This window comes from Nanorana parkeri, unplaced genomic scaffold (assembly GCF_000935625.1).
Source record: "Nanorana parkeri isolate BGI_ZX_2015 unplaced genomic scaffold, ASM93562v1 scaffold1596, whole genome shotgun sequence".
NCBI lineage: Eukaryota > Metazoa > Chordata > Amphibia > Anura > Dicroglossidae > Nanorana > Nanorana parkeri.
In genome coordinates this window covers 125,413-140,943 of record NW_017307864.1, presented here as the reverse complement: position 1 = coordinate 140,943, position 15,531 = coordinate 125,413, and the positions used below count along the sequence as shown (strand labels likewise).

At 42.3% G+C, this 15,531-nt stretch overlaps 1 protein-coding gene across 3 annotated transcripts in view; it reads right to left on the bottom strand.

Moving 5' to 3' along the window:
• Positions 1-15,531, bottom strand: part of NPRL3 (NPR3 like, GATOR1 complex subunit) — a 66,900-nt gene that overhangs the window by 14,454 nt on the left and 36,915 nt on the right. For all 3 annotated transcript variants that reach the window (XM_018570780.1, XM_018570781.1, XM_018570782.1), the window contains 4 exons: positions 15,050-15,128; positions 12,869-13,006; positions 11,638-11,794; positions 6,590-6,696 (listed from right to left, as the gene is read on the bottom strand). In XM_018570780.1, coding sequence (XP_018426282.1) covers positions 6,590-6,696; positions 11,638-11,794; positions 12,869-13,006; positions 15,050-15,128 — 481 coding nt within the window. The remainder of the gene's footprint in view (positions 1-6,589; positions 6,697-11,637; positions 11,795-12,868; positions 13,007-15,049; positions 15,129-15,531) is intronic.

Here is a 15,531-nt window from a genome sequence, read left to right as displayed (position 1 = left end):
GACTGGATCATAGGGGAGGGTCCAGTGATGTGCTCCAAGAAACAGATTTTACAGGCAAGACAAAAATCCTGTTTACTTGATTGTACATCACAGGACACAGGACGCTAAACTCTGGAACAACCAAAAGCAGTGCAACTGAGGGGTGGGCAACACAGTAAACAGCTAACAGACCCAAGAGTAACAACCCCAAACAGGAAACAAAGAACTAGAAACCAGAGGCTTGCGCAGAATCACAAAGCCAATGGTAGGACCTTCTGACAAAACTGACATTGGCAGGGGCCTGAACATCCACCTGTTAGAACTTGACAAAAGTATATACAGATTAGGTGGTAACCTTACAAAGATGCGAGACCGAAGCTTGATACTGAAACGCCCAAGAAGCATTAACGCATCTGTTAGAGTGAGCAGTGACCAAAATGGGGGAACTTTCCTTTGCAGCTCATAGGCCTGAGAGATGGGTTGACAAATCCATCTAGCAATAGTGGACAGGGAGGCTGGTTGGGCCAGACAGGGACTCTTGGGGATGATGAACAGAGACTCAGGTTTGTGAACAGCAGCAGTCGCAGAGAAGTAAACCCTAACTGCCCCAACTATGCCCAAAACGTTGAGGGTAATTTCTTTAGGATATTTTGATGTATATAGGACACAAGGATGGTAACACAATGTCCTGGTTCAAGTGAAAGGAAGAGATCATCTCAGGGAGAAAGGAGGCCTTAGGCCTCTCACAACATTATCCTTATGGATAACAAGAAAAGGCTCCTTACGTACAGGGCCACTATTTCAGAAACATGTCCAGCAGAAGTGATGGCAATGAGGAAGGTCACTCTGTGAATGAGTAAAGGCAGAGAGATATCTCTTATTTGTTTTAAATGGCAGGTTTTGAAGGGCTGACAGAACCAGATTAAGGTCCAACAGTCACCGAAATATGAATAGGAGAATCCACATGGCCAAGCCCTTGCACATAAGCCTTCACAAGGGAGTGAGAGGCAAGCGGTTTCTGGAAGAGAATCACCAAAGCAGATATCTGACCCTTGATGGTACTCAAGGCCGAACGCTAGTCCAGGTCAGGCTGGTGGAAGAAGGATAAAATGCATCTAACCCAGTACCTCCTAGGATGAAACTTCCTGGCCTTACACCAAGCAAGGTAAATTTCCTAGCCTTAAAGAGCATAGCGAAGACAATGTCTGAAAGACCTCTGTCCATCAGGCCATTGGGCTTCAATAGCTAGACTGCTCCATCCAGCGACCAAGAAGCAGGGTGGAATATCAGTCCTTGTGACAGTAGGCCAGGATAATCTGGAAGTGCCCATGGAGAGTCAACCAGGAGTTTGAATAAGCCCGCGTACCAGGGCCTTCTGGGCCAGTGAGGCTCACCAAAATCCCCTTATCTCAAGCCTGCGAAAAAAGTCAAGGCAAAAGTTTCAAAGGAGGGAAAGTATAGATCAGGGTGAACTGATCCTACGGAGTCACCAAGGAATCCCCTGTGAAGGCTCAGGGATCCCTGGTACTGGCCATGAACCTGGTTGTTGTTGAACCCGGATGCCTAGAGATCCACATCTGGTGTCTCCCACCTGCGACAAAGGCCTCAAAACACCTCTGGGTTAAGGGACCACTCCCCAGGGTCCAGACACTGACTGTGGTAGTCCGCCTGCCAAATTTGCAAGCTTGCAATGTTTATGGTGGATAGGGCCAGGATGTGAAGTTCCACCTATGCCAGGATCAGGTTTGCTTCTTTTTGAGACGCACAAATTCTAGTGCCACATTGATGGCTAATTTTAGGCACAGCTGTGGCATTATCCTACTAAGGTGTACGTTTAATAAACTGTGATAAAACTAGCTTTATCACGAGTTAACTTTACTCAGCAGATCTCTTTGTTTTTCTCGGCTGCACAGAGGCTGTTTTAATAACCTGCGAAAAGAAAACTTATCACACGAAACAGCTGTGAAAGGCTGAGATAAGTTGTCACGGTGATCAGTAGAGAATGCAATGGGTGGAATGTATTCTGAGCTGCACAATTACATCCTTTGTGATAATCTACAATCCTCCTGACAGGATTGTTGTTTACTCTTCCAAACCACCCAATAACAATATTACAAAGCACCTCTATAGCAAAGTGCAACAGTTATTTATCCATTAAAATGATGAAAATTGCTAAAAAGCAGGATTTACATGTTCTGATTTGTTCAGCATGTACCAGTACAAAAACATGAATCAAACTACCAGAGGCAGCCACAATGCGAGGCAGTGATGGGGTTAAACATTCTAAAGGGGCACTCTGATGGAGCCAAGCAATGTGTGCAGTGGGCACTCTGACACTAGCAGCAGATATTAATGCATCATAAACGGCTTACAACCCCACCTGGAGCTCCTCTCGCCTGACCAGCGCGCCGATGACTCATCCCTGCTCCCCTGCTCCTGACTGGCCACTGCGGTGTTTTTTTTTTTTTCTTCTTACTTACCTCGCCGAAAAAAAACATAGCGCAAGCTTCGGCGCTAGGCTTTGGGGCATTTTGACAAGTACAAGTACTTGTCAAAATGCCCTGTATCGGGCCCGATTCCGATGCTAGCATCGGTATCGGGACATCCCTACTCTGAATAGAACATACCACTCAAACAGAGAAGAACTGAGTGACAGAGGAGGAGGTTCCTGTATCTTTGCTCAGTGCTTCTCGAGAAAAAGGCCTTTATCACCAGGTCTGACAGGGTGCTAAATCAAGGGTACTTTTCCCAATACTTATCCAGTGATAAAGCTGTTCTCTACTTTTCTCCCTTTATTAAACAGGTACATTCCCATTACTTTCTGTGTACTTATCACCAGGATGAGAAGAGGTGAGATATTTCAGTTCCTACATGACTTATCACGGGTTATTAAACACCATTTTCTAGACTTTTCACTTTGCTAAGGTGAGAAAAGCCTTCTCACTGCTTATCACACTCTTTCACAGTTTATTAAACGTACACCTAAATCTGGTTTGGATGACCCTGTAATTAAGAGGTCCAGCATTGAAGAGACAATCATATCACTGAGCTACAGGATGTTTCTCTGATATATCTCTGACTACCAGGTCCCCTGAACCGAAATCCTCTGTCAGGAGCACCTTCAAAAGCAGTCCGCTGGGGTCTGGATGCGGCATTCTAAAAACCAGGCAGTTGATTGCCTCACTATATAGTTGTATTGGAAAAGATTAAAAAGAGTAGAGAAGGGTCGTGATTGAAGGAAAGATTTAGAAAAGAGGTGCCAGCAAAAAAGTTCCTTTTACATGGCAAGAAAAGAAGTTGCAAATAACTAAGGTATGGTGGTGGTAGGAGGTCTTTGATAGCGTTGAGCTCCCGTAGGGGGCAGAATAACCTGAAGGTAACCTGTGTCCCTCTGTGGACAAGAAACTCACATATTAAATTTATTAAAGGGTAAATTTCAGAAGGCACAACAATGCAGAGAAATTGACAGCAGTATTAACAATGAGGGATGCAGAATGCAACTAAAAACCTGACAGAACTTTTATCCTCATATGTGAATTCTTTTTTCTTTTCTTGGAGTTGGGATTTAAATATAGTTGTTACCGTTATTCGACACTGCGTTGTTAAAGGAAGTTAAGTCACAAACAATTAACAAATTTTTTTAAAGTTGGGTAAAGACACAAATTGCATTTAAATATAATAGGGTCTGTTATCCTGTGAACAGGTGGGGATCCATTTTACATTATAAGCAAAATGGAGCCGATACAGAGTATATGGGGGTGGGTACTCTTAATCGCCCAAATGCTCCGATGCCTAGCCCCATACCCGAACTTCCGGTATCAGGAAGCCAGGCAGCGAGTCATTACATGCTGCCTGGCTTCCTGCTTGGCCAGGAAGCTGGCTCCATACTCCCTCGTCACTTGGTGATGAGGGGGCATTGAGCCAGACAAATCAGGAAGCCGGGCAGCATGTAATGACTTGCTGCCCGGCTTTCTGACTGGTCGGGAAGATGGCCAATGAGGAAGTTGGACGGCGAGTCATTACCCGCCCCCCTGATTGGCCAGAAAACCGGCTTCATGCTTCCTCATCACCTGGTGACGAGGGAGCATGAAGCCGGCTTCCCGGCCAATCATTACGCGCCGCCTGGCTTCCTTAATGGGACTTCTGGTATCGGTATTGGCAAGTACTGAAATAAAAATATCCGTACTCGATACCGAAAAAACGGTATCGGTGCATCCCTAATGATTACCTTTCAACCATTTTTGAAAAAAACCTGGAAGCCTGTTTAGAAAACTGGAATGAGTCATCAGTGCAGTCACTTTTTCCTTATCAGATGGCATTTTATCAGACAAAAGGGCCTTAGATAACCCACAGTGCTCTGGGAACCTTCTGTCATGCATTAAAACATAACTAAATCCAGTAACAAAAATCGAATTTACTGCAGCTTACCAGTCTATAGATGTGTTAGCTACATTTGTTTTCTTTTTTAGGGTTAAGAAAATTTTGAACAAGTACAGAAAACACCTGTTTATCCCGAGAGAAATACACTGTCCTTGTAACTTCCTGTGCACTGCACTGAAGACAAAAACATGTTATATCTACCACTCTCCTCAGCCACCATGTATTAGAGTTGAACAAAGGCAGACATATTAGTAGTCCAATCTGGATGGCAACCATGTCTGCCTTGTGGTGGTGAATGAAGGGTTTACTTAATTTTTCCACGTGACAAATCTGCATTTTCATTCATTATGATAATGAAGATTAAATGTTTGTATTTATAAATATTTTAAGAAAACAAGTCAACAAATTACATAGGGTATGCTTATTTTAACGACTGTAAGCTAGGCTTAGGTGTCATCTGTGACAAATACAGTCGTGGCCAAAAGTTTTGAGAATGACACAAATATTAATTGTCACAAAGTCTGCTGCTTCAGTGTTTTAAGATCTTCTTGTCAGATGTTACTCTGGTATACTGAAGTATAATTACAAGCATTTCATAAGTGTCAAAGGCTAGTTTATGCAGTCAATATTTGCAGTGTTGACCCTTCTTATTCAAGACCTCTACAATTCGCCCTGGCATGCGGTCAGTCAACTTCTGGGCCATAATCCTGACTGATGGCAGCCCATTCTTCCATAATCAATGCTTGGAGTTTGTTAGAATTTGCGGGTGGATTTTTGTTCACCCGCCTCTTGAGGATTGACCACAAGTTCTCAATGGGATTAAGGTCTGGGGAGTTTCCTGGCCATGGACCCAAAATGTTGATGTTTTGTTCCCCACGCCACTTAGACATCACTTTTGCCTTATGGCAAGGTGCTCCAGCATGCTGGAAAAGGCATTGTTCGTCACCAAACTGTTCTTGAATGGTTGGGAGAAGTTGCTCTTGGAGGATGTTTTTGTACCATTCTTTATTCATGGCTGTGTTTTTAGGCAAAATTGTGAGTAAGCCCACTCCCTTGGCTGAGAAGCAACCCCACACGTGAATTGTTTCAGGATGCTTTACTGTTGGTACGACACAGGATTGATGGTAGCACTGACCTTTTCTTCTCCGGACAAGGTACTTTCCGGATGCCCCAAACAATCGGAAAGGCGATTCATCAGAGAAAATGACTTGACCCCCAGTCATGACTTGACCCCCAGTCCCCCAGTCCAATCCCTGTACCTTTTGCAGAATATCAGTCTGTCCCTATTGGGTTATTTTGGAGCGAAGTGGCTTCTTTGCTGACCATCATGACACCAGGCCATCCTTCAAAAGTCTTCGCCTCACTGTGCATGCAGATGCACTCACACCTGCCTGCTGCCATTCCTGAGCAAGCTCTGCACTGGTGGTGCCCCGATCCCGCAGCTGAATCAACTTTAGGAGATGGTCCTGGCGCTGACGGGACTTTCTTGGGCGCCTTGAAGCCTTCTTCACAAAAATTGAACCTCTCTCCTTGAAGTTCTTGGTGATCCGATAAATGGTTGATTTAGGTGCAATTATAGAAGCAGCAACATCCTTGGCTGTGAATCCCTTTTTGTGCAAAGCAATGATGACTGCATGTGTTTCCTTGCAGGTAACCATGGTTAACAGAAGAACAATGATTTCCAGCACCACTCAACTTTTAAAGCTTCCAGTCTGTTATTCTAACTCAATCAGCATGACAGAGTAGTCTCCAGCCTTGTCCTCGTCAACACTGACACCTGTGTTAATGAGAGAGTCACTGACATGTCAGCCGGTCCTTTTGTGGCAGGGCTGAAATGCAGTGGAAATGTTTTTTGGGGGATTAAGTTCATTTTCATAGTAAAGAGGGACTTTGCAATTAATTGCAAATGATGTGATCACTCTTCATAACATTCTGGAGTATATGCAAATTGTCATCATACAAACTGAAGCAGCAGGAGAAAATTCATATTTGTGTCATTCTCAAAACTTTTGGCTGTACATTTAATTAGAATTTAAGAAATACATATTTGTATTAAATGTTTTTATAGCTGCCTGGAGTTCAGCTTTAAAGTATATTCATAAGGTCTGTGAAGTAGCTTTAGTGTTTGTGTTTCTTTGGCTACAAAATGAAAGCTTGTCTTGTTTTTTCACAATTTAATGTGAACCAAATTTGTTAAAGTATGTGATCAAATTTAAAAAGTTTTACTTACAGACCAACATTGGCATTTGGTGACAACATGTAAACGTTATTCTCGCAAAGTGGATATATGATGATCGCTTTTCCCCAATATACCAAGTGTGCAGCAAGCTGGAACACCTAGAGAAAACATGACACATGCAAGGTGATCATCTGTTTCCTAAGAAAAGGCACTGTAAGAACTTTTTTTTTATTATTCAGAGGTAATTTAACAGCATTAATTTAGACTGACACACACACACACACACACTTCAAAATGGAGTTGTGTGTAAAACTGCATTTTCATGTTATAAGGATAACAAGAAGTGCCCATACAATACAAAGTGATATCTATCCACAGCCCGCCCCTACCCCCCCCCCCCCCCCCCTCACAAAAAAAAAAAAAAAAAAAAAAAAAAACACTGCTGAAAATATGTAAACACTCTAAGGAGCAGAAAAAAAGTAAAAAGATAATAGTTGCAAACCCTGCATATATTAAAAAGGTAGCTACTGTGTTTTACTGCTGTGGATATCTTAAAGATCATGTAGACTCTAACAATGAACTTCTTTTATTTGCACTGCTAAATACTCTATTTCTATTTAAAGTTTTTTTTATATTTGTTCAAAAACTGCTAAAAATACCTGTTGATTTAGCCAGATTTTTACCAGATCTATGCTTTAACAGGTTTTTTTAAGGCCAGCCATAGTAGAGTTGAAATTACTGTCCATGTTGTTCATACCCTGACTTGGGAATATTAATCCTCATGTCCCATCGCACTCCTGACCGGAGAGATCCCAATGCAGCCAGGCGGGTGCGGCAGCGACAAAGGATGCTTCCGCTAAGTATAGATGAATAAGAGTAGTCACTCGCACTCCAAAAGGTAGTAAACTCAATAATATTTATTGACTCAAAATGATGCACATCTCCTTAGCAATGTTCTGTGACCATGCAGCCCCTTCCTCAGGCAAACAGAGAGTTTGCCTGAGGAAGGGGCCGCATGGTCCCGAAACGTTGCTAAGGAGATGTGCATTATTTTGAGTCAATAAATATTATTGACATTACTACCTTTGGAGTGCGAGTGACTACTCTGACTTGGGAATAGGTATGCAAGTTAAACTGAATGTAAAATATGTTTAATGATGTCTTAGATATACATGCAAATTAGCTCAGCTCAATGTAAATAACTTATCAATGTGTATTAAACTTTAAAAAAACGAAAACAAATGTTAATTTTCATTTTGCACTTATATATTCACATTGGGGAAACCAAAGTTTCTCATTACATACTCAGGATCCACTATGGCTTTGCTTTACTGTTACTTCAACTCATGGCCAACTCATTTGAAAACACTGGCTAATAAATCCTTTTTTTGCAGTCCATTTTGCTTGAAACAGCCAGAAACTCTAGAAAGGACTCCTTCTCTGAGGAAGTCCCCTGTATCAACAGGGTGTCAAGGACTCCTCCCCAGCCCAACACGTTGGCATCCATAGCAAGGATCCTGCAGCAAGGGAGAAAGGAGCCACCAGGCCAGGGTCAGACTTCTGCTGGACTGGAATACTCAAATTTAAGGTCAGAGAATTTGAAGTTTATGCTGTGGAAGAAACAAACCAACAAATTCTGGCCTGTGCTATGTCCAGGACTAGGCCCAGATACTCCAAACGATGAGTTGGTTTCAGCGACGATTTCTAAAAGTTCAGGATCCATGGATCCAACCGAACTGCAGTATCGTCTGGATAAAGTCACATTATTTAACGGGTCACGCACTGATTGTTTCCTCAATAGTAGGTGGTCTAAGTATCCCACAAAGGGGATGCAGAAGAGCACGGTAGGGCTAATATAGGGACTAACAGAAAAAAAGAAAAAACATATAAACAGCGCTCTCGGATGGGCAACAAATTAGCTTAGAGGCGTGTGTGCAGCCCTGGGAAACAGGAGGAGAACCTGTGGATTGTAAATATTCAAAAAACCAAGAAAGGGCGCAGAGAACACTGGCTAGTTAACAAAGTGGTGATGAAAAACTGAAGGTGGTGGCACTTACGTGTGTTTGCCAGGATCTGGAGATGGGCGGCCGGTGTGGAGGATCGGGGCACTCGTGGTGTGGTGTCCGACTGTGATCGATGTATTGATCCAAGAGGTATATCCACGGGAGAGTGTAGATGAGAAGAGGGGACTTCGTCTGAAGTGCCGTGAGGGGTCTGTGCGGTGTGGGAGAGAAGCAGGGGGATCGCTGTGGTATCGGCAATAGGCAGCGGGCAAAGGACGGGGCTGTAACAGCCGCAGCTGTGTGTGTCTCAGCGAGTGGTAACTGTCAGATCTGCTGGGGACCATGTGCAGAAGCAGCTGGCGGTTTTTGCTTTTTACAAGTGCTCGCAAAGGCAAACATACATCCCCTCGCTTTGGAAAGTGAGGAAGCACCGTCATGTGCCAGGCTTGTCTGAGGATTTGGCAGACTTCGAACCCCAAACCTTGCAGGTAGACTAGGAGCCAAGCTTGGGGGGGGGCGTAGGGAGACAGGCGTGAGGGGGGGGGGGGGGGAGGGGTCTGGAGTTGGGAAACAGAAAGAGGGGAGAGTAGACTTTGCACTCTGTTCCTTAGGCTTCTTCTGGTAAAAAAGATGGGTGCTCTTGCCAACAGTAGCATCCTTGATAATTATGTCAAGAGCACATACGAAGAGATGTTCTCCTTCGAAGGCTGTGTGGAACAGACACTACTTAGATGTGGCATCTGCTGTACAGCAGTTTAGCCAAAGTGTCCTACGCATGTGTACTGCGATGAGATCCATGCAGGATACAGCCCAGGAAGCCTCTTGCAAACAGTCACAACTGAAGGTTAAAGCTTCAGCCATTTGCTTCACGCCTTCTATAAGCGAGAGATCAACCGCAGCAGTTATACAATTACTTTATAAAGTGCAGTTAGTGTTGTTAAACCCACATACATAAAAAACTATATATATGGTGCTGCAGACCTATGGAGCTACCTTTGCATGCGAGCTCCTGGCTAGCATATACAGATGAATCTCATGTGTCCATAGTTTCAGCTGGATGGCAAACCACTCCCCTCTCCTCCCAGCGCTGTATCGTTTTTAGCAGCTGCATGTTTAGCACACCGGACAAGCGTTTCCTACCCGGAAGATCGGGAAAGTGGAGCTCTATGAGCTGGCAGCGGTGTAGTTTTCACCCAAATATCCAGCCGATTTTGTGCTGGGGAATGGTCAATGCATTCCATGGGAGCGTTTAATACTACTTTAAGTCACATAGGGTGTTCAGTGTTCTAGAAATGGCTTCCAACCACTTATTGGTTGGGTCCCTAAAGTCAGGTGCATCCTCCTGCTGTATGGTGGTTGCTTTATGAGGAGGGACACTGTAGATCCATAGTGGGGATAACCCACTTTTGTACAATATCCTTCCCAAACAGGTACTAGGCTAATAAGTGTCTGAGGGGTGCAACTTGCAAGGGTATTTCCAATCTATAGCAGGTGCAATGGGCAGGTTTTTGTGGACTTAGGTGCTCTAAAAGACCGAAACGGTACTGGTAGAAGCAACATGCTAATACTTTAGTTTCAGAGTGGAGCACACCACATCTAAGAGCCGAAAAGGTCTCTTTTTTTTGTGTGTAAATTCTTTATTTCTAAGAGATTTTTCATTTTTCTTTGTACATAAAACAAACAAACAACTTTGGGTGTCAACAATGGCCCGTCATGGGCTGAAAAATGTGCGTACATATACCACACATACATATGTAGGGCACACCAAAGGCCTTCCAGGAGCTAGGTGTATTGTCCAGGTATATAGTGCTGACAAGTAACTATGGGTTACGTCAGAGACCCAGTGTGGTCCGTTTATAGAAAGTAAAGTGTGCATGTGATACATTTCGCAGTACAGGTATAACAACACACACAAAAAAAAAAAAATAATGTGAATGAGGGAAGGAGGTAGGTGATATAGTAGGACCCGTATGGCTAAGGGTGTGCTCTAAATTTGGCCGGGGTATTGTTGAGGGAGCTTGTAAGATCCTCCATAAGATATATATCTTGGATCCGGGCCAGCCATTGATGGGCCGTAGGGGGTTCGGGGTTCCTCCAAAGGGCTGGGATACAGGCCCGGGCGGCATTGATGAGGTGGCGTCCGAAAAGGTCTCTTGACTTGAAAGTAATAGCAGAAGACTGACTCCTCCAGGAAAAGTCTGACAAAGTGACTTAGAATCAGATTTTTTGTGGTTGATGGCTCATTTTAGCCTCAAAGGCTGTGGGTAAATAAGACACAGACCCTGCAGGGGAAGGCGTGGGAGTGTACTTGTGGCCTCTGCAGTCAGAAAACAAATAAGAAAAATGGTGCTAGTAAAAATAATTTTAACAGCAGAGCCGACAGTATCCTGGAATGTCCGACACTTTTTTTGCATAAGGTTTATGCAGATATAAATGGCTTTTATTAGCCCTTAATTATCCCAAATTAACCCTTTTACTTCCAAGCTATTCTTTTACTATTTTTTCTTTCTAATGCATTTTTTTTTCGTCTTTTCCTCTCCTAATTTTTGGTCTGCCACAAAAAACTTACACAAAAGTCATTAACTATTTTTTTTACTACACACAGAGGCATGGGATAAAAAGCAACTGTGGGAGTTAGGTGACTGAGCTGTGAAAAATAATACAAAAAATAAGAAGGTTAAACTTCTCCAGAAACAATCTAAAGGAAACCTAAGGTCAAGTGCACACAGAAGTGCCTGCTATACAATACCATTTAAGAGGTGAATTACTATACTTGCACTGGCTGCTGGTATACACTATGGATACCCCACCATGTCAACAGTATCCTCTGGAGTTTGTCATACTGTAAGTTACCTCGGCTGCTTTGAAAACGTGACACTTCCTTTATAGCAGAAGCACACTGCTGACAATCAACTTTATATGACTTGCCTCTATGGAGGTGGGGGGGGGGTTTAATTGTAGTTTGAGTACTGTACTTTAAAGCCCACTTCTAATGTTGAATTTTCAATATGCTTTGCACCCAATGCACAATACCAAAATACTTTGCTAGTTAAAGGTAATAGCCAGCATGCACTTATATGAAGATTTTTGAGGCACCTGCAGCAAGGCGAGGTCAGCATCTTGGGCCAGCTGCTGAAGATTCTTTACAGCGGTTGCAGACTTAATAATTCTCACTAAAGCTGGAGAACAATCCAGTGGAAGTTCATTCAGTAAACTTTTTTCATCCTTAAGCAGCAGCAGAGCATGATATGGCCTGGAAAAAAACATCATTTAGCCACAATTAATGAGAAAAAAAAAGCTTTTTTTTACAATTACATTATATCTTTTTATGTGCATAACACAAAAGATAAAAATAATTTTTGCAGACAATACTGCCAAAGAACACCTAGTTTGTAATGCAATGTATGTACTTGCTTACTTGCTATCGACCCCGTGCGGCCGATAGCATTGCGGCCGGAGGGCATGGCTACTCTGCCATTCACTTCAATGGACCGCCGCGCCCCCTCCTGCCCCACAAAAAAGTGAGCTGGCCGCAATGCGAGGCAGTGCAGGCCGGAATGCACTGCATCTGGTGTGAACGAGGCCTAAGTATGACAGCCAGGAAACTAGAATTCAAAAATGTAGAATGTGAAGTCTCAGTGGCAGCCTTTATGTCTCTCTGAGGAAAGGTTTCCTTCAAAGCCATACCACAATTTGTCAATCCCCACAAATTGCCATGTCATAGTTTGCACATCACAATTTAAAACGGTTAGGGTTTACTGGATATTTTAGCATCCTACAAGCATCCCATTTATATAGCAAAATGTTCAAAGGGTCACTTGGTATGATTATATGATACGATTACATGCGGTCTGGAATAAATCACTGTTGCTGGATGCAGGATAGATGCGTCCAGCGACAGTGACCTTTTCCAAACTGCATGTAATTGTATCATATATCATTATATGTGGACTGCTTGCTTACAGATGCAGCCGCTGTCATCCGCTCATTAACTTGAATGGGTATAGCGCCCGCATCTAAATGAGACATCTATTGTGAATGAGGCCTTAGCCCTGCTTCCACAGGGGATATTTTATGGTCCATAATATGCATCATTCACAACAGGAAGTTTTATCCTGTTGCACTTTGTGATGGTAGCCCACACAACTGTCTTCCTGAACTAGTGGAACAGCTTTGATTTTTGCTATACAGTCTGAAACTGTCTACTAGACAAAACTATAAATGAAAAAAAAAAATAAGTTAATAAATATTTAAATATTCGAAGTTGCCAAAAGTTTTATACATAATACACTAATGTCTGGAAATATTACAACAAAAATTACCTTACCTTATAGATTTTAAGCTTTTCTCTATCGCTTCTGGGGGAATAAAGTTTGCTCCAACACAGTGTATCTTATGTGGCAAACAAAAGCTTACTTCAAGCCAGTTATTAATATGAAGTCGTACCACACCAGTTGTACAAAGGCTGTAACAACACAAAGTAACCATCAGAAACTGTGCCCTTGGATGTCTATAAAAAGAGTTGCTTTGTGTGGCCCCACTTCCACTCAGGTGGCACTCGGTTTACAATGATTCAATTTGCACTGATTCAAAATCTTTTCTGTGAGTGTTGTAAATTGAACAAATATATAATGTATGTCAATGGGAAGTGAGGGAGTTAGGTTCCAGGCCTCTCTCATAACAAGGAATGGTTCTAAATAGAAACTGGTGTAAACTGAAACCCAGTAAATTATGTAAGCCAGTGGAAAGTGAGAAAGTTAGGTTCCAAGCCCCTCTCATAGACATAAATTGATATAAGTAGCATAATACAGGTACAGTTTATTTAAAGCCCCTTGTGTGAGCTCATGCAGCAACTTTATATATAATGTACCTGTATTTTATTATTTATGCCAATTTTGAGAAAGGTCTGGAACATAACTCCCTCGCTTCCTATTGACGTACAATATATACCAGGTTTCAATTTACACCGGTTTCTATTTACAGCCATTCACTCAGGAACCTAACCCAGGGAAAATTGAGGGCTACCTGTATTATTAGTTTTCTATTTTTTTCTTATATTGTTATAATGAAAACTTGAAGCCTGTTTTGTAATGTATTTTTTTAGCGACTTTACTTATTTAACGTTACTTGTTTAAAATGAAGACGGAAATATGGGAGCTGCCACTGTTGGCTTGATTGTAAAGGTGCAGTCTCTGGGGCTGTCATGATACGTGCTTCACTAATTAGTGAGCCACTCATGTGGAAAAAAAACATGGAGGATGGATTTTGGACTTTTTTAGACTTCACATGCGGCATGCTTTTTACAAAATAGAGATTCACAGGGAAGCCCCGGTAAGCAGCGGCAGCTCTCATAGTTTTGATCTCACAGTTTTCAAAACAAAAAGGGGCCTATTCATTAACACTGGACAAAAAATATGCTTCTTTTAACAACCACACAGGACTCAAACTTCTTCAATAAATGAAAGGTAAAACCTGATAAGACTGCTACTATGAGCATCCCATTTTCTTTTCCCCAATTTGTATGAATTCTCTCAAATACATAAATAAAATGACCAACTCTAACTGCTAGGGTTTGTCATAAGTAAAATTCCAATGATCTCTATTCATTTAAACATTATAACTAGGAGAAAATTCAGGGGGAGAAGTAAGAGGGCCTAGCCATACCTATGAATTGCAGTGCAGAATTTTACATGTACTGGGGCATTCAACTGCACCCAACGCACTAAAGCAACACACCTATGTACCGAGGCACATTAATACACTGCAGTAACAGTGTGGTGTGCTGTGTTAGGAAAAATAGTGCAAGTGCAGTTTTTTTTTGTGTGTTGGCAGTCCAAACAAAATAAATGAGCTGCCTTATTGTAACACATGTTCGTTAATGTATAAATGTGGGCCTATAAAAAAACAGTTTTTACTTCCTATATTAAGAACAACAATTTACATGGTAAAATAAAATTCCATGTCACATATTACACGATGTGTAACAATAGCAAACATGCTTAGAAAACAAACATTTAAAAGGAGAACTATGGGCTTAGGGCTTTTCCCCATAGTTCTCCTTAGGGTAATGGGAGGACACAAACTAGCATCCTCCCGTCACCCTAAGCTCCGTATACCGTGAGCTACAGCTGAAGCGGATCCCGACAATTATGCGTGAGTGACAGCTGGCTCTGCCTATCTAGAGGCAGAGCCAGCTGTACCCGCCCCCCTCCCCCATTCGTTCCGCCAGTCAGCGCTGGAGGATCGGAGCGGGGAATCCAGCCCCTCCCCTGTCACGGCAGAGAGCCATGACAGGATCGAGAGGTGAACTCTCGATCCTGATCTACTGAGCTGACCTGTGACAGTTTCATTGTCACAGGTCGGCTACAACTATGAGGTGAGTGAAAAGCACTCACCTCATAGTTCTCCTTTAAATAATGTTGTAATTACTGATTAGATGTAACTGCAATATCATTCAAAACAAACAAACAAAAGCCCCTATTTCACAGAGGACCTAAACATGCCACACCTGTCATAGGCTTCCTTAAGGTCTCTTGCCAGCTTGCACTTTGGTAAAATATGGTGAAATGGTGACTGTGGTCCCCCATCTGGGAAAATAAAAGGTTTTTAAAATTTTTGTACACAACCACTAGATATACACTAATAAAACATACAAAAAAAAACTATTTATGAAACTACTTAGTTAAATACTACTGAGTTAAAAAAAACTGAGTAAGATTATTTTTTTGCCTTGTAAAAGTACGCTGAAGTTTACACAGTTTAGCTTGTATTGCATATAATGAGTCAAACACTGAGGACAAAGAATGATAGCCACTGTGGGGAAAAAGCTTCTCTTCAACAAATATCTCTGATGGAACACTTTTGCATGTCCCCTTAACACGATGTCAGCATGTCAATGTTTGTTTTCCACAGATACCTCTATAATATACTACACCTAAAATACTTAAAGTGTAAGTACTTAGTCCCTTTTTAATCCCCAAGCAATGCCTT